At 37.6% G+C, this 17,811-nt stretch overlaps 2 protein-coding genes across 5 annotated transcripts; both read right to left on the bottom strand.

Moving 5' to 3' along the window:
• Nucleotides 1-2,589: 2,589 nt before the first annotated feature.
• On the bottom strand, nucleotides 2,590-5,484 carry crcp (calcitonin gene-related peptide-receptor component protein). Its single transcript, XM_079652214.1, has 6 exons — nucleotides 5,386-5,484; nucleotides 4,297-4,333; nucleotides 4,091-4,189; nucleotides 3,890-3,984; nucleotides 3,705-3,762; nucleotides 2,590-3,218 (listed from the first exon to the last, which is right to left on the bottom strand). The coding sequence occupies exons 1-6, from the start codon at nucleotides 5,391-5,393 to the stop codon at nucleotides 3,072-3,074; spliced, it is 444 nt and encodes a 147-aa protein (XP_079508340.1). The 5' UTR covers nucleotides 5,394-5,484; the 3' UTR covers nucleotides 2,590-3,071.
• Nucleotides 5,485-5,814: 330 nt separating this feature from the next.
• Nucleotides 5,815-17,080, bottom strand: LOC307018497 (serine protease FAM111A-like). 4 transcript variants are annotated; one of them, XM_079648749.1, is made up of 8 exons: nucleotides 16,785-17,080; nucleotides 15,002-15,119; nucleotides 14,627-14,689; nucleotides 11,811-11,867; nucleotides 11,536-11,592; nucleotides 11,322-11,378; nucleotides 9,255-9,353; nucleotides 5,815-9,170 (listed from the first exon to the last, which is right to left on the bottom strand). In XM_079648749.1, the coding sequence occupies exons 2-8, from the start codon at nucleotides 15,062-15,064 to the stop codon at nucleotides 7,260-7,262; spliced, it is 2,307 nt and encodes a 768-aa protein (XP_079504875.1). In that variant the 5' UTR covers nucleotides 15,065-15,119; nucleotides 16,785-17,080; the 3' UTR covers nucleotides 5,815-7,259. The 4 variants fall into 4 exon arrangements, with proteins under 4 accessions (XP_079504875.1, XP_079504876.1, XP_079504877.1 ...); XM_079648750.1 differs by having other exon boundaries at nucleotides 15,002-15,115; XM_079648751.1 differs by lacking the exon at nucleotides 11,811-11,867.
• Nucleotides 17,081-17,811: the final 731 nt, after the last annotated feature.

Genomic DNA, 17,811 nt, shown 5'->3' with positions numbered 1-17,811 from the left:
GCTCTGATTGGTCAATGCATGTTCTGAATACTAAATCACGTCTGCTTGGGCGATTCCTATTGGTCGAGGTGTCAAAGGGCAATTTCGCTGCAAAGATAAACCCTTGCTTTTTTTCTTTTTCACACTCGAGGCTAAAATGACTTTACCTCATCGATCTGTGTGCTCTCAGTAAAAGCCCACAGGGGAAATTTAATCACAGAGTTTAGTTGAGGTTAACTCCACCTCATTTCATCTTGCCGCCTGTTTATTAGTACAACATTTGGCTAACTCTGTTCGAGTATTACATGGAACTTTATGATACATTGCGACCAATGTGGAAGACCAACTGTGATTAAATTGCATTGGCTATCAAAGGAAAATACATCAAACATAAAATGACCACAGATGTTAATTAATACGTAATGAGTTACATCAATAATCAATTATATGTTCTTATAATATAGAGTATTGGGCTGAAAATGTGTGCAATATTATGTTCTAAAGTAAATAATTGCATGACTTTCCCCTTGGTGTGATGGCTTAGCAAATGTTACTAAAACCTCTTAGCTTATGTCAAGCTGGTTTTGCAACACACTTATGGAGTTGATAGACACACCCAAGTCAACACCAAGTGAATTGCACATAGCCGTTGCTATTTGAATAATACACACGATTAAAAAAACAAACCTAACAGGGTTTTGATGGGACAGAAATGTGATGATATAGGCACATTTTTAACCCCTTTGTAATCTCATGCTATATTATTACCTGACATGTATTCATCACACACACGAGTGACTATGGTGTGTGGTTTAGAGATGCATATTACAAATCAACAAATGCCAGCTTTGCGATACTTTTGGCACTTTAAGTCAGCAGTTTGTTTGACTGGAAAGTAGCAAACATAAAATTATCTCCAACTGCAACAAAATCTTGTATTTCTAATCATTTCTAATATATAGTATAGGCATTGAATACATCCTACATACAAGAGCTCTGCACAAAATGGTTCCTTTAAGAAATGCCTTCGATGTGACCTGAAGGTGGAAAAAACACATTTTCAATTCATAAAGATATGAGATGAGAAAAAACGAAACTATACAAATACAATGTTATTTCACTGCAGCACCTGCTTTTCCTCACACATTGTCTAAGTAAGATTGAGGACTGCATCTGAATTTGAAATAGGTCCCATGAAATGCTTGTGTAATTTAGAAGCTCTACGCATGAGTATATTGCTTTGTTTATGTGTGAATATGAGGATTGCTAGGTAGGTATAGGTCACTATAGTTTATAACCTCTGTACTGTTCAGACAGGGGGGCGATGGATGAGCTGGTGTTCCTCATCCGATGGTAGGGTTCACTTTGGGTTCCTGAATGGGCTGGTACAAAATATGAGGCCGACTTTAACTTTTTCTTGGCATCTTGCCTCAGCGAGGTGCTAAAAGAGCACAGGAAACCGATGTGAAACAGGAAGCTCATAACAGAAAGGTGCAAGAGTCTAACCAGCACATCCTTCCTCTGCTACATCAAAACATCCATAATGATATCAGTTTGTGGGTCTATATATAACTCGGCAGTTAATATCTTTTGTAATCTATGAGTTTTTACAGAAAGCTATCACTGTGAAAAATGATTTGTCGGGAATAAAATGCCCATAATATTTTTTCGATATGATTATTTTTTGAATATAGACAATCTCCTAAAATGTGTAAAGAAACCTCAATGACCAATGGGTTGCTTTTCTACAAAACATTGAAGATGAAACCATCTTTACTCTGACTGTGAAGTGGGTTTCAGGTTATAATCCTTATTTAGCACAATTACAGTCTGTCATGTTGCACCACATGTTTCTTTTTTTTATATGCCTATTTCTCTTGAAATAAAACCATGTTGTACATTTTACACATATATAATCTGTTCAATATTTTATATTCCATGTCATATATTTTTGAATATATTTGTATATATAATATCTACATGTATATTTTCTATTTCAACATGTATATTTTCTATTTTATTTCTATTCTGGTTTATTTGTAGTTTTGTTTTATTGTAAAATGCCTTGTCTTTTATGCTGCTGCAAAAAGCTCTCAGTAAAAGCCCACAGGGGAAATTTAATCACAGAGTTTATTTGAGGTTAACTCCACCTCATTTCATTTTGCCGTCTGTTTATTAGTACAACATTTGGCTAACTCTGTTCGAGTATGACATGGAACTTTATGATACATTGCGACCACTGTGGAGGGTATCTCTCATTTAATTTAGAAGCTCTATGCATGAGTATACTGCTTTGTTTATGTGTGAATAGGAGGATTGCTAGGTAGGTATAGGTCACTATAGTTTATAACCTCTGTACTGTTCAGACAGGGGGGCGATGGATGAGCTGGTGTTCCTTTATGCTGCTGCAAAAAAAACAATTTCCCAAATTGGGATCAATAAAGTACCATCTTATCTTATATTCAACATTAACATCAGAACATCGTGTGATGTTAACTCGCTTGTTTGCCAACCATGCCTTGTGATAAAAACCTTTAGACACATTTCAGCTGTTTACAGAACGAAAATATGTTTAGAAAAAGATAACAAGAAGAAAATAGAACTATCGCCCATGGTCGAAAAAACTGTTTATTACATAGCTGCACTAATAATACACTCTGAACTTATGTTTAATACAGCTTGGGAAATCATACAACAGCCAAAAAATGCAGAAAACTGATGACTAACCTTGAGTCAGAAACCCAAAATACACAGGGTTAATAGCAGAGTGTCTCTGCATAAACATTATCTGAAGTGAAATACAAATTAGACCAGTCAGGTGCAAAACGACACTTCTGTCACTTCTGTCCAAAGACTGTACTTAAAAAAAAGTGTGAATGTTGGATCTGCATGAAACAATCTTCTTCCATTCCTTAAGTGGCTCACCTTAATGTGAATAATTTAATTAGACATTTAAGTGTAATAAGCCAGGCTGCCATTGTGTCACCCTTAAGAAGGCATGTTGTTCAGTTGAAACTGGGATGAAAGCGGTACATGTAGAGGTTCAGTTCTAGCCATCCCTCTGGTTTCTCTTCCTGTGGGGCGTTCTTGTGTCAGGACTGTTGAACGGCCTCCTCCATCTCTGCGTCTGCTGGAGCTGCGTTCTCCTGCTCCGGGTCGCCAGGTAGGACGTCAGCGACCGTGTGGATGAGCTCCTCGATCTGCTCCTCTGATAACCGCTCCTCACTCTCTTCCACCATCTGAACACAAACAGAAAGTTAAGTGTTTGATATTACACATTTTCAAAGGCTATGTAACCATTAACTTCAGCTGATTTGATTTGTGTCTATATTGGGCTGTTTTAAATGATTTTCATAACCTCAATTAAAAACATTATTTTAAACATATAGGTTTTTTTAATTGTCATGGAGTGGTAGAAATGGAAAAGAAGTGCTGTTCACATATTCGTGGTCATGACAGAATGTGTTTTTGATTTTTAACGAGGAATACTCGTTCGTAAGATCAGTTTATTGTCAGTTTGGGAATTTCGTGAGATGGGTTTACAATAAGAAATACTTGGAATATCACCACACTCATCCTTTAAGTATGATTTAATGACACCCTGCCTTGTTTCTACAACACTAAATGTGTAAGAATCATGGAAACGGACACCAGAGTGAAAAAGAGATAGAGGATGGTAGAGCAACATGTAATATTAATTGGTGAGAATGAAGTTAAACACTCACTAGCTGAATTTCCACCGCTGTCTGTGGTCGTTGGTTCAATAGCTGGAGCTTTTCTGCCCTGATTTGGGAAAATGTCAGTGAGTATATAGTGTTCTGAACAGTTCATACATACAGTACATTATGTGTTTATATAGGTTACATTTGAACTGAATCTATAAATCGTGCATCTTTCAGATCTCACTGACTTGGTGAGTTTGTGGGGCTTCATGGTGGTGAGGAACTCTTTGACGATCTCTGGATTCTGCCGGCTGCAGGGCGTCTTTGACAGGTACTTCAGCGTCTGTGTGCACATTTAGAGGAAACTGTCGGCATACTGTTTCAAAAGTGTGAAGTGAAACATCAAGCAGGTTTAAGTGAGTTGAGAGAAGTTCAGGATGTGTGCCGACCTCATACATGATGGTGTTGAGGTTCTGCTGCCCAGCACTGTTTTTGTTCTTCACGGTGTCTTTCCTCTTTTCCTTCAGGTCTGTCAGGAGTTTGAACACCTAAAAAAATGCACAGATCGACAAAGCGATACTGAATTATTTTATTTTATTGAAAGTAAACGGGAAAAATATTTCAAACGTTTCAAAAGTGAGACATAATACATTACCTCATAATTACTGAGCATAGCAGCGTTAGCATTTTTACTGAAAAAAATAAATAAATCATGTTAAATTAAAGAGGTTTATTTTGTACCTTTGTGAAAATTATACATAAAACAATAATCTAAGCTTTAAGGTTTTTTGGAGATTTAAAACAGATCTCAGTCTTCACCTCGTCACTAAATGGAGAAAGTGAGCTGTGACAGAAAGCTACGAAAGTTGGATGGTAGACTTTGAGCTCAGATAATTCTGGTAAACATTAGAAAACTAATGAAGGTTAAATAAACAGGGAGTTGGGACACACACGGTAAAACAAAGAAGGCAAGGTGCACTTAAAAAATGTGATAGCTTGTTTAGTTTAATTAAACAAATTGTTGGGTATATTTAATAGAGTACATTTGGTGTTAAAGCAAATATACTTGAATGTTTATAATCATTATTTTCATTATCAATTTTAATTATTCAACTTTCTTTAATGCAGTAGTTAATTGTTAAGATTTTTAAATGTTAGAACAACCACACTCATTACAATTTCCGAAAGGGGACAAAGTGGCATCCAATGAAGTGTACAAAACCTTGAACCTTTTTAAAATGTGTATGACAACAATTGACTCCTGAATTGACTTCTGTACTTTCTCACATTGTTCACAATCCCTTACTTACATTTGTGTATTCAGTCCTTTTAATGATAGCAAAAATAATAAACCCATCCAAGTTGTACAGCAATTTTTAACCAAGTGAAAATGATGGATTATTTAAAAATTAAATTAACGTACGATTGCTCTGGTGTTGCCTGAATCAGATTTTAACGTTACTAATGTTTTAGCTTATTTATTCACTTTAAGAGATTATCTAACTGTATTGTTATTTTAAAGTTAACAATCTCCTGTTTTTAGATTGACATAAGAGTGGCTTGAGAATATGTTTAAAAAACGGTTGTCTCTTTCCTTCAGCTCTATCAATAAATCAACCGGAAACTGAGACAAAGACTTCGCTGTTGTTCCTTAAACTCGGCTTCTGTTGCAATAAGCAATACATAGCTAGCAATCAGCAAAACACACTGTTAAAAAAAGACTTTTAAATAAAAACATTCTTACACTTCCATTTTGCCAGGCACTCAGCGTTGGTCCGTTTAAAAAAAAACGTCCGTGTAGAAACTGTTATCCAGGTCAAACGTTCCGCACAGCATCAAGCTGGCTTTGTGTTGCACATTTTTTCTTAAATATACCAAGCCCTCTGTTACCTTGGTTTGGCATTTACTTAGTTGTACTTATTCCCATTCTTTGGCTACATTATTAAAGATAAAGATAACATTATACACTACTCTGATACATCTCAGGTGCAAATGTTGTTTATTTACTGTACATCATTTATTTTTTGATATATTTATATATATATACACATATAAAAAAAAATCTATAATGAACTGACATTATGATGTATTTAATTAATTAAGCTCCAATATCTCCAGTAGATCCAATACAAGTTTGTCCTGTGCTGCTTTCTCATTGTAATACAGGATGTGATTGTTTGATTGATTGAAAAGTTTATTAACAGCTTGTATATTGGGTACAGTACAGTACAGCTCAAAACATACAATTGTTAAGGGGATGCAGACCAGAGAAAGACTTTCGTCTTGTTTACATCAGGGTCCCCCATTTCCAATTTATCATATCATTTAAGACATACAAGACATATTTAACATACAGATGGCTTATTTAAAATTTACATACAGGAGTTTTCACCTGTACATGTGTGATACGAAATATGTGGGTTATCCTTTAATACAGACTCTAATGAAGACATGGACAACGTTGTGGAGTAAACGGATATCCAAATGTAAAATAAAGCATACATTTATCAAAAATATATCCCTGATATATCCAGAAGCACAAACCAACAGGATTTATGGAGGAAGAGAGACCAACAGTCTTGTCCATCAAATGCAAAAAAGGGTTGAATAATAAATCTTTGATGCACAAAGCAAAAAATAGATCCTTTAATTTAGGACAATCATTCACACAAAAAACAACACATATTTGTAGTAACATTTGTTTTAAAATGTCATATATTGGCAATAAACGAGAGATTTAATGAACATTTAAAATGTAATATTTTCTTTAAAAAAACCTAAAGACATAAAAAGGTAAAAAGTAGATCTTTGAGGCTGAAAACAACATTTGATTTTTTAAACAATCTGATCATTTATTTTATACATTACTGAATGGTGGTGACCAACTGAACGTTTAAATCAGTGCTTTCTGGTGGACAAACCAAGCAATGTTTTTAAACACTATTTTTTACCAGACATACTTCATCTTTGGCATTTTTTCTTATTCATTATTAAACTAACTTAAGTGTGCAGTGTGGATGCATTCATAATGATATGGCTGAGCAGTCACACCAGCCCAGGTGTCCAACACTCCTAATGATCCATTCCTCAAAACAGGAAATGGTTCTTAATGTCAAAGAGTGAGGTCCTAACTCAAACCCTAAAATAAAACAAACTTAAATTCAGACACTTTTCTAATTCATATATGTCAACATCCAATGCAGCTCATAATTAAGATCAATCCCTGTATGAACATTCAAAATTGCCTAGTTTTCCAAACTGAACAACCCGGCAACCTTCTGCCCCCAAAGAGTATTTAAAACAGATCATCTCAACTCAATACACATACTATTAACAGACTGCTTTAAGAATCGCACTCGGTACAAAATATATAGTAAAAATTAAATATCCTCAAAAACAAGCGGCGACAACATGTGGTAAAATTGGAGAAACCATATTTACCTTTATTGTTAAAATGAAGTTGTTTGAGATCTTTATCCCAATCTCTGCACACCTTTGTGACAGACAACGATAAGTCTCCTTAAAAAATGAAAACAGATACTTTTTTTGCACACAACTTGAACCGTTTGCACTGAATCATTGGTCAGCTGGGTTACTGTCGGTGTCGCTCAATCAATTTCAAATGTCCATTGGGACAGGTTCATCCGTCTGAGAGAAGAACTCAAAGAACTTCTTCAAACCCTCGTCATTACAGATCAGTGGGTCGTTGACTCTGTTTTTAAATGCGATGATATTTCTGTCCTCAACCAGGTTCTTCAAATTGCTCATCACCCTTTGCTGATGAGCATGATCACAATCCAGGTATTCCTTCAAAACATCGAACCTGTCTCTTTGCACCATTTGGATAACAATGTGTTCCGTAATATCGGACAAAGGATAGCCAAACTCTATGACACTCTGGATTTCCTTTTCTGCATAGACAAACCCGCCTGAATGCATTGCAACAACATTGCAGTGTTCGTCAAAGACAGGAGAGCCAGATGAGCCAAAATAAAAACAGGACTCGTATAGTAGAGTGTTTGGCTGTTGTCTGATAGATTCTTTCACATCATCAAAGAACTGGTTAGTAACCAAATGAAGTGGCCCTTCACTCTTTGTAGAAACATCCTCTGGATTTAGTTGTTGATGCCTCTCCACAACCTGATTTAGGCCTTCTCTTGGAACAATAAAGCATGGATCTATCTTTTTCACTGCATCCATAGGATGCCCGATGATGCAGATTCCACCCCTTTGGGGAAGGAAACTGACATGTTTTAACAGAACATCAGGCAACTCCTGGTCAGCACAGAGCCTCAACAAAGCCCAGTCATACATATGCCCTGAAACATCACAACCGAACTCAAAGCCAACAACCTCCTCCACTGCTGCTCCTGGATCCACTTGACCAAGACTTTCAAAAGAGAAGTGGACAGTGACTTTCTCAGTCAGCTGCCTTTCACTCTCATTATAAATGTCCTTAATTACATGGCAATTTGTCAGGACAAACTTGCCAAACAGGAGGAAGCCACTTCCCCCTGATCTACCATTTATTCTCACATGGCAAACCGAATTACTCAGATCCATTAGTTTTTTCATTGTTTTCACTTCGTGGCATGTCTGCACATTTTTTCCATAATCTACACGGAAGAGTTTCTGGATCCGAGAAAGCGGAGTTTGCTTCTGAGTTTTCTTCCCTTTAACCGCTTGTTGGAACTCTGCAAGTAGGCGACCCTTCATCTCCTTTGAATTCGGTATCTCACGTAACATGCTTCCTGGTGCCATGTTACCATTTAGCGGTGGTTTCTGGTTTGGTGTGTTTTCATTCAGGGAGTCATTTGTGGTAGACTGCTTTGGAGGAGCTTGGTCTCCACTGGGAACAATGATCCGAGGTTCATTTAGCATGTCATCAAGTTCAAGACTCTCAGACAGGCTTTCTGGTGGATTCTTCTTATTGAGGAGTATGATCTTAAAACTTTTATCATCAAGATCGTCCACCAGGCTGGACATTTCAGTGATTACTTCATTGCTTGTGTGAGAGAGCACACAGTTCTTTGTGAACACAATATCCAGTAAACGACCATCTCTTCTCAGAGCTTGCTTCACCTTTTCATCTTTGTACGCATAAACAGTAATTTCCGGAATTTTTGTCAGTGTGCTGTTTCTCATGATATTAACCACATCTTTACCTCCCTTAGTCTGTAAATGAAACCTCACAAGCTCGCCAGACCGCCGCTTTCTTTTGCGATGAACAGAGCCATTAACCGGTTGCTTGGCATTTTTAACAGCTTTAGCTTTAACAGCTTTAACATACTTAACAGTCAGTCGTTCATTGTTCTTAATTAAGCAGCATGGGAAGTGGGAACTGATGGCTTTTCCATCTTTCATAAAAACCAGCTCTTTGTTTAGGTTCTTTTCTGAGATGTCTCTAAATTGTGAACTTCTTTGGAGCACGTCCTCAACAGTACCCGCTTTATTGCAGGAAACCGTTGTTGCTTTGTTGTCACCACTCAAGCTCCACTCGAAATTATGGGTTTCATGTGGCTCTTCTCCCTACGAGTGAAACACAATGATTACTCATTTGATTTAATAACAATTACATTATTTATTTTTTCTATAAAAAAAAAAAGATTTAACCTGTCTATCCAAAGGGTTGCTTGAGGTTGGAGATGATCCCTGCCGGCTTTGGGCGAGAGGTGACGTACTCCCACTAGACGATGGCAGTTCCTCACGGGGCTGACAACAAATAAACAACAAAGTGGCAGAATTGAAAATGATGGGTTCCATGTGGCTCTTCTGCCTACGAGTGAAACACAATGATTACTCATTTGATTTAATAACAATTACATTATATTTTTTTCGATTAAAAAAAAAGGGTTTTCAGGTTTCAGGCTCGAAAATGACATTCCCAGAACAAATTACCATATCTTCCCTAAAAGGGTTAAATTAATAATATTTTTTCTCAAAGTAATGATAAACCTGTGAGTTGGATGTAGAAAAGTCAGAATCAATATAGATGTTTTTTATTTTAAAGAAAATTCAGATTGAACATGGTAAAAAACTGTAAATTATAGTGTCTGTCCAAAAAATATGTTGTACTTATAGTGAAAACTAATCTTGGATGATGGACTAGTAGACTAAAAGCTTTAGGAATCCAAAGTACAACATATAGTAAGTACCCTGTATCAAGATTGATGCAAAACAAGTGATATTTGACCTTTTTAGACAGATTTAGCACAAAAAAAACTCTTCTGGGGCCATTTGGGTGGATTTTCCTTATCTCTAGCCCCCCTTCTTCGATTTTGACATCTGACATCTCCAGAGATGGGGTCGTAACTAAAAAAAAGTAATATATTACACTACTTCGTTCCTGTCTACATAAAGTAACTTGTTACTTTACTCGTTACTTTACTCGCAGGGCCGGCCCGCCCCTCCCTACAGGCAGATCACGCAGACTGCAGCGCACCTACAGTGTAAGCGCGCCACAGTTTTGCCTCTGCGAGACTCCACTTGTACCCCCAATTACTATTGCATTAAGGAAGCAAGTCTTTCTTTTTATATGCTCTTTATTAAAATAGGCTACCAGCCTACCACAACAAGCTAACAGTCTGTGGAACGTAAAGACACTAATTAATGAAACCACTTCAAGACGCATTATTCTTATTCTTATCATTCTTTATGAGCGCTGTAACGGTAAGGTATCTAATTACTTATTTATTTAGTTTTCCATAACTTAGTAACAGAGATGGTCAAACTAAAGTGGTAGAGACATGGCAGAATTCCTACAATAAAGCGGGACATTGAACTGTTCACCCGTGAGAGGGCAATCAAGAAAAGAGAGCGAGCGGCCCCGTTGAGGAAGTTTACAGATGAAAAGACTCAGCCATGTTTATGCAGGACTGCACGTGGAGATGTGGACGCGCAAATTGCGCAGATTACGTAGGCCTACATGTATACAAACCTGTGTTACACTACTCCGTTACCGACATTGTAACGCGTAACACCCGCGTTACACCCGCGTTACACCCAACTCTGGACATCTCTTTCTGACCGTTAGAGCCAATAGAATCGAAGGGAAATCGTCCCGCACACACACTCATGTAAAAAAAAAAAGATGGCGTCTTCGCGGATTCAATCTTGCTACAGAGCGTAAGAATGGCCTGCTCTACTATTTTAAAACGGAATTGCAGTTTTATTGCTTATAGATTATCAGAACATTTGAATGCCATTGAAGACCAGTTTTGACCAGACAAAACCAAGGTAAGACATGTTAGCGTTGTGGGCTACCTAGCGCCACTTGTTTTGATGTACGTTTTTGTTGATAACGTCACAAGTTTGTATCTTTCAATGTTGAGGTGGGCACCGTTAGATTCTGTGTCTTTACGATCATAAACGATGTGTTGGATGTGCAGCTAGGATAAGTAATAAGGGATAATAGGAGAGATTTTCGGTGCAGTAATAGGTTAGCATTTTTCGCTCGGGGCTAATTCAGAGGCTCACTGTTAGCATTGTGTTTTTTTTGAAAATAAAATGAAAAAGATCAGTTAAATGAGTTTTTTCCCGTTATATGGATATAAAATATTCATAGTTTATTAAATATTAAGGTTCCTTAGACGTTGTTTCCTGCAAAGGACGCGATTTCGGGTCTGTGGGGCTTAAGAGGTTAAATGGCAAAAAAAGACATAGAAAAATAATAAGACAAACCTCTGGAACAGGTTGTAAATCAGAGGGTTGGCTGCTTCTCACACTTTTGTTGTGTGTCTACAAGGAAATAATGGACATCAAAAGTTAAATCAAAATGTAAGACGTGTAAGACATGAGCAATAGATTCCTGTGTATACTATCTATATAATAGATGGCATAGATTCTATAAAAACTTTAAAATACCATCAAAAATACTGAATACAATATGACCAACCTCTGCAACAGGTTGTAACTCAGAGGGTTGAATTCTTCCCCCATTCTGGTTGTCTGTCTTCATGGAGATAATGGATAAGAATTTTATTAATGTGTGTATTAGGGAACAAACATATTATTACATGATGATAATAAATAAACAGTTGTTTCAAAGAATTTCGGCTTCAAACGATACATTTAAATGAAAGACGAATGAGACATGTACAATAGAGCTCTGTATTTACTATCTATAACTTTAAAATGGCAAAAAAGGATATAGCAAGAAATAAGACAAACCTCTGCAACAGGTTGTAAATTAGGAGGTAGACTGCGTCTCCCATTCTGGTTGTCTGTCTTTATTGAGATAATGGACAAAAATGTTATCAGTAGCATGTTCTAAGGCAGGGGTGGCCAACCCGCGGCTCTCGAGCTTTGCCTAGTTTCATGCGGCTCTTCAGTTCATATCGAATTTTTATATGTGTGAGTTTGGGGGAGAGACACTGACTCCTGACTAGTGTTGCACGGTGTACCGATACTTGAAAGGTATACCGCGATACCCTGCCGTTAAAAACGTTACGATTCCTCCGTTTCATTAGTATCTGTACTTTAAGAATGACGGGGAGGGGAGGAGAAGTATTCCGGTGAGAAAGCGCCGTTTTAATAAGAGCCGTGTGTGTTCAGCGCTCTGCTTCCAATCCCTGCACTGCAGCCGTGCCTGCAGTCCCTCCCCTCTCGTGCACGCTCAAGTGCCTCCCCTCTCTCGTGCACGCGCTAGCTGCCAGAGCATGTGAGAAAACGAGAAGCATGGCTGGAAGTGGGAGTGCAACTGCCAGAAGCGAAATGTTGATGTATTTTAGCTATATCTCTGATAGTGAGGGCAAGCCTACGGACACCACGAGGCTGTAAGAAATGTATTAATTTTATTTAATACGAATTCTTGTCATTTATTTTATTTATTGTTCTCATTGTTTTAAAGTGTATGTTATGGTTCTGGTGTGAAATAAAGCACAATAATTACATTTAAGACTTTTTTTAAGTATCGAAAAATAATCGGAATCGCAATTCTTGACTTGGTATCGAAACCAAAATGTTGGTATCGTGAAAACACTACTACTGACAGTTAAACCTGATATTTAGGTCTGTTAAGTATTGAATGCTGATAATTCTGACGTAATTTGGCCGGTCAAAGTTGTTTGGGCTCGGATAAAATGGCTCCGTTACTGTCGTCCCGTGTTACTGTCGTCCCGTGTTACTGTCGTCCCGTGTTACTGTCGTCCCGGCTCTCCCTACGTGTGTATGTGTGTTTTCAGGTGTCAGTATGAGAGGATGACAGCGCGTCTAATTTTGATGTGGCCTAAGAGCCAATCACAATAATACCTGCGATGCAGTGAACCAATCACCTTTGAGGGGGGGAAAACTTATCGTTGATTAAACATTATCCAGTGTTTCCCTACCATTGGCTTCCGCCAACGGAGCCCCGCGCCCCCCCCTGAAATTCAAATATATAAAAAATTGTTTTAAATGTATATATAGCACCAAATTGCAAATAATCTGTAACTACTGTCACTTTTCACATTGAACATTTGCTCTTTTATTAAATAAACTAAACGCTTTCATTTTAAGTTGTGAGTTTAGTGTTTTTGACCCTAAGAAACACCAATAGATTAATCAATAACAATAATCCACAGCTCCTCTCTCTGCTCCAGAGGATTTAAAAATATATATCCACAAAAATGCATCAGTGACGTGGTTGAAATCTTGTCTCCAGAAAACTGAAACAAGCGGTATCAGTGACTGTGTGTTTGATTTGGCTAAGTATTTGTACATTAAAAAGTAATAAAATACAGTGTTACACTGTACTTTATTACTTTAATTCAAACTGTATTCCCTTCTTATCATGTAGCCTACACTTCTTCCTTTCATTGATACATCTAAATCACCTGACTACAGCATATAACATACCTGCTGCAACCCTGTGCTGCTGCTGCTGCTGCTGCTTCTCTCTGCCTCATCCTCTATTGCTGAAGGCAGCTCCACCTCATCTGATCTCTGATATGAAAGCAATCGTGTTATGATCATATTGAGCTATTGGTGTGAGTCTAACATTAAACAAGCAGTCTGCTTGTCATACATTGCTGACGATACATTTTAAGTGGCAATTTGTTGAGTCACTGCCGCTAAATGCCGGTAGCATCAAGCTAGCAAATCCTGCATTAGCCTCACATCAACAAGTGACAGAACATCCAATTATCCTGAGCTAATTTACTGAATAAACCAACTCACATCTCCTGTCTTTTTTTTCACCCAAGTCATTAGACTATTCTTCTGCTGGCGTTTGATTTTTGTTTTCTGTCAAATTCAATACTGTAGTTCAAAACCGCGGTACCTGCTCACCATCTGTGGGCTATTTTTAGAATGCGCACGCTACGTTCGTTGTCGCGTTCGCGCGCGTCCACCTGGGCAGGCTGTGTGTGTCCTTCTCCCGTGACGATAACGGCTAGCGGTTAAAAAATAATAAACAAATTTGAAACTGTGGGGACACACAAACGGGCAGACAGCAGAGCTGTTGTTCTCCTCCTTTCCTCCGCTCTTGTCTCTGATTGTGAGTGTGTGCATTCGCGTGTGTGTGTGTGTGTGTGTGTGTGGGGGGCCTTCAGAAACAGAGTGGAGGGAGAATGTGAATACGCAAGGCTGTGGACACTGAAACATGCACATTGGATACATAACATAGGCGTTTAGTTTATTTAATAAAAGAGCACATGTTCAATGTGAAAAGTGACCGTAGATAGATTACTTCAGTTGCAATTTGGTGCTATATATATATATATATATATCTTTTAAATAATAAAAAAACAAAAATTTAAATAAAAAAAATAAAAAATAAAAACACCTTGAATTTCTGGCAGGGCGCAGGGCTCCGTTGGCAGGGCGCAGCGCCCCGCCAAGACAATGGTAGGGGAAACACTGAATATCAAATGAACTGCTGTTACAAAGAATTTGGGTGTCAAAAGTTGAATTAAAATGCAAGACGTGTGAGACAAGAACAATAGTTCTCTATACTATCTATCTGACTTTTAAAGGCCAACAAAGATACAGAATAAAATATGACAAACCTCTGCAACAGGTTGTAAATCGGAAGGCTCGCTGCATCTCCCATTCTGGTTTGCTGTTTTTTTCTAGAGATCACAGACAGAAAAGTTATTCATTGTAAAGTATTAAGTGTTGTATACTTCACAAGAGATCTCTCCCGCTTCTACAAATTCTGTTTGTCGGTTTCGTTAATTTTCTGTAATAATATTGAATTAGTAGAATAAAGATTTTTTTTTAAAGAAAAGACACAAAGCTAAATTAAACTTAGTAACTCATATAAATCAGTAACCTAACATCTCAAAATCCTGTATTCAATTGTTTGATTATAAAGAAATATCATATATATTATATTATAAAGTAAATAATGTACATTTCAATTAACAGGAGAAAATTGGTACCGTTAAAAATCCGTCCATTGGTCCCACTCCCTTTTTTGCCAGCTTAAACTTCTTCGGACCCATTTTGTAATGTGTCGAGCACAAATGTAACAATGGCAAATATAAGGTGATCTTCTTTCTTTAGGAAAAGGCATATACATTGTATTAATGCAAATTACTTACAGTACACATGAGGTCAATTTAGTGTGCTTATATTAACATGGAGTTTATTGTGATCCAATTCCATAAAAGCACAACAACAAAAAGGCCACATGTAAGGTGGCCATAGCCAGGGTTGGGTTGTAACGGAATACATGTAACGGCGTTACGTAATCAGAATACAAAAAACAAGTAACTGTATTCAGCTCGCTTTACATTTCAAAAAACGAGTAATCTGATTCCAGTTACTTTCTTAAACCTGAAGTGAATACATTTTGGATTACCTATTGGAATTATTGGTGGAAAGATTTCCTCGCAACATTTAATATTCATTATTAAAAGGTACAGCCGAATCATCACAGCGCACAAACACTTTGACCGCCGCAGATGGTCCAAAAAAGGGAGCGTTTGAAAAAAAAGGGGCGGGTCCGCTCAGTGAAACAATAACAACGAAACATGGAGGAACAAAAGTCTGCGTTTAAGTCGTGTGTGTGTAGAGGTGTGTGTGGTTAAAACACATCAGCCTGCAGTCGCCCTTTAGCCTTATGATTCTGAAGGTAAACACAGTGAAGGCGGTGCGTGAAAGGCGGTGCGTGAAAGGCACTGCGTGCTCGTCTTCTCAGAGACTGAGTTAACCCTCCCGCTGCCTCCTGGTGCTGCAGAGATTTCATGAAGTGAAGGAGGTTTTCCTTCTATAAAACAGCTGTGGGCAGCAGATACTGTGAGTCTCACGGACATGAATTCATAGATCAAGGCAGACTGGTGCACAGAGTCTCCTGTTTTGCCGATCCCTGGCCGACATGTCCTTAAAATGAAGTCCAAGTTCGACATTTTAATTCATGTCCTGCCAACACTGGCAGGACAGAAGGCGACACGCCCGTTCTAAGCCGTGTCCCTCACTCCTCACATCCCAAGCCGCATCGCCAAAAAGTTTATTATGTTGTTGCATCGTTTCAGATGTTATGTTTCAGTTGTGCTCTTGATAAGCCATTAAAACAGTAAAAACACGTTCAGTTTCCTTTTGCTTTTTGTGTCTCCGGTTCACCAAAACATACCATCTGTGATGGAAAAAGAAAGTAATCCAAAAGTAATCTAAAAGTAATCTGATTACGTTTTTTTAAGACGTGTAACTGTAACTGTATTCGGATTACTTTCAGAGCCATTTATTCAGTAATCAGTAACTGATTACATTTACAAAGTAACCCTCCCAACCCTGGCCATAGCCTTCATCATGCACATTGGGGTGTATAATATCAAAAGCAATCAATAACAGTAATTGATGTTTGTCAGTACTGTGTTGAATTCAATCAACATTAATGTCATCAATGTCTGTTTAGAATATTGAGCAGACATTGTTTCTGCATTTCTATATTGTTTCTACATTTCCTATATAATTCATGACGTTGTATGGGCTATGTGAGTTGTAACAAGTACTCAGATCTGTAAAAGTAGCAATACAAAGTACAGCAGTGTTAGTGAACACTGTGTGTTAGTCAACACTGCTAGGCTAGCGGCTAGCCTAGCAGTGTTGACTAACACTGCTGTGGACTACAAGTTTAATTAGTAATGTTTGCTTACAAGACTCAATAAGGACCATACCTGCTTTAGCTTTCTCTTCTTAAAAGGTTTTTATAATTGAACTTACCAAAACCCCAAAATGTCAAACAAACAGCCACTGAGCAAGCATCGGTCGATGTTTTCCGGAGAGATTGTGGTGTGTCTTTCTCTCCTTTTCCTCACATCTAGAATGTGTTCTTGCCGCCAAAATTGTAGTGGTGACGTCACTAAAGGGCGTAACGGTGATCGAGAGAAACGGGACTTTCTTAGGACCGTGAGTCTTTTCCCAAATCCTGATAATTTGTCTTTAACACCTTTCCATCACCCAATTACGTTTTTCACTGAGATAAAGGAACAGTGATACATTAAAATGGACAATTCCGCCGCAACAGGGTTCTCCCCTCTTCTTTGAGCGAGCAAAAGAGAACTGACTTTTTTTCACAACTTTATTGAGACAACGTGTAAACAATCGTGTGAAATCAAATGCTTTTTTGGCATGTACACAAAATGTACGGCTTTGGCAATGAAAATCTTCAGTCCCAGGGCTACTCCAACACTGCAACATAAATATAATTAAGACATGTATTACATTAAATTAAACAAGTGGAAGATGAAACAGAAATAAAATATTGCAAGTGAGTGCAGAAATAATAACTGAAGTACATGTCGAAATAGTATGTGATTTTTTTGTCTGTGGCCTACATTCATATGTAGTCTTGTTTTTTTATAGGGTGAAGATATGATCAAGGATAAACACTTACAAATATCTCATTTGGTTTGTATTTCTACAAGACCGAAATAAAGACTCCACAAAAGGTAAAACTTACATCTGTCATTCTTGTTTTTTCCTTATTTGTGTTCTTAGGATGCCATGATAGGTAGTTTCCCAACAATTAAGAGGCATCACTTCCCCATACCAGTTTTTGTCACCCAACTTGATCAAATACAGACAACAAAAATGACATATGAACAATTGCAAATAATAAACAAGGAAAACAAGTGCCAGGGAATTCAGTAATGACAAAAACAAATGTGAATCATTCAGTAATTGTATTGTGCAGGAAGCTTTTTACATTCAATAAAAGCAAATACATATGACAAAAAAAATCAATTGA

The sequence above is a fragment of the Notothenia rossii genome, assembly GCF_949606895.1.
Source record: "Notothenia rossii genome assembly, chromosome: 9".
Classification (NCBI taxonomy): Eukaryota; Metazoa; Chordata; class Actinopteri; order Perciformes; family Nototheniidae; genus Notothenia; species Notothenia rossii.
The sequence above is the reverse complement of the archived record's forward strand: the minus strand, read 5'-3'. Positions and strand labels throughout refer to the sequence as shown.

Coding starts and splice junctions, on each gene's coding strand:
- crcp (XM_079652214.1), bottom strand. Junction 4,190..4,296: donor CTATGCTCAGTAATTATGAG/GTAATGTATTAT, acceptor GCATTTTTTTAG/GTGTTCAAACTCCTGACAGA. Junction 3,985..4,090: donor TCAACACCATCATGTATGAG/GTCGGCACACAT, acceptor ATGTGCACACAG/ACGCTGAAGTACCTGTCAAA.
- LOC307018497 (XM_079648749.1), bottom strand. CDS start 15,064: ATGGGTCCGAAGAAGTTTAAGCTGGCAAAAAAGGGAGTGGGACCAATG. Junction 11,868..14,626: donor ATTTACAACCTGTTGCAGAG/GTTTGTCATATT, acceptor ATCTCAATAAAG/ACAGACAACCAGAATGGGAG. Junction 11,379..11,535: donor AGTTACAACCTGTTGCAGAG/GTTGGTCATATT, acceptor ATTTCCTTGTAG/ACACACAACAAAAGTGTGAG.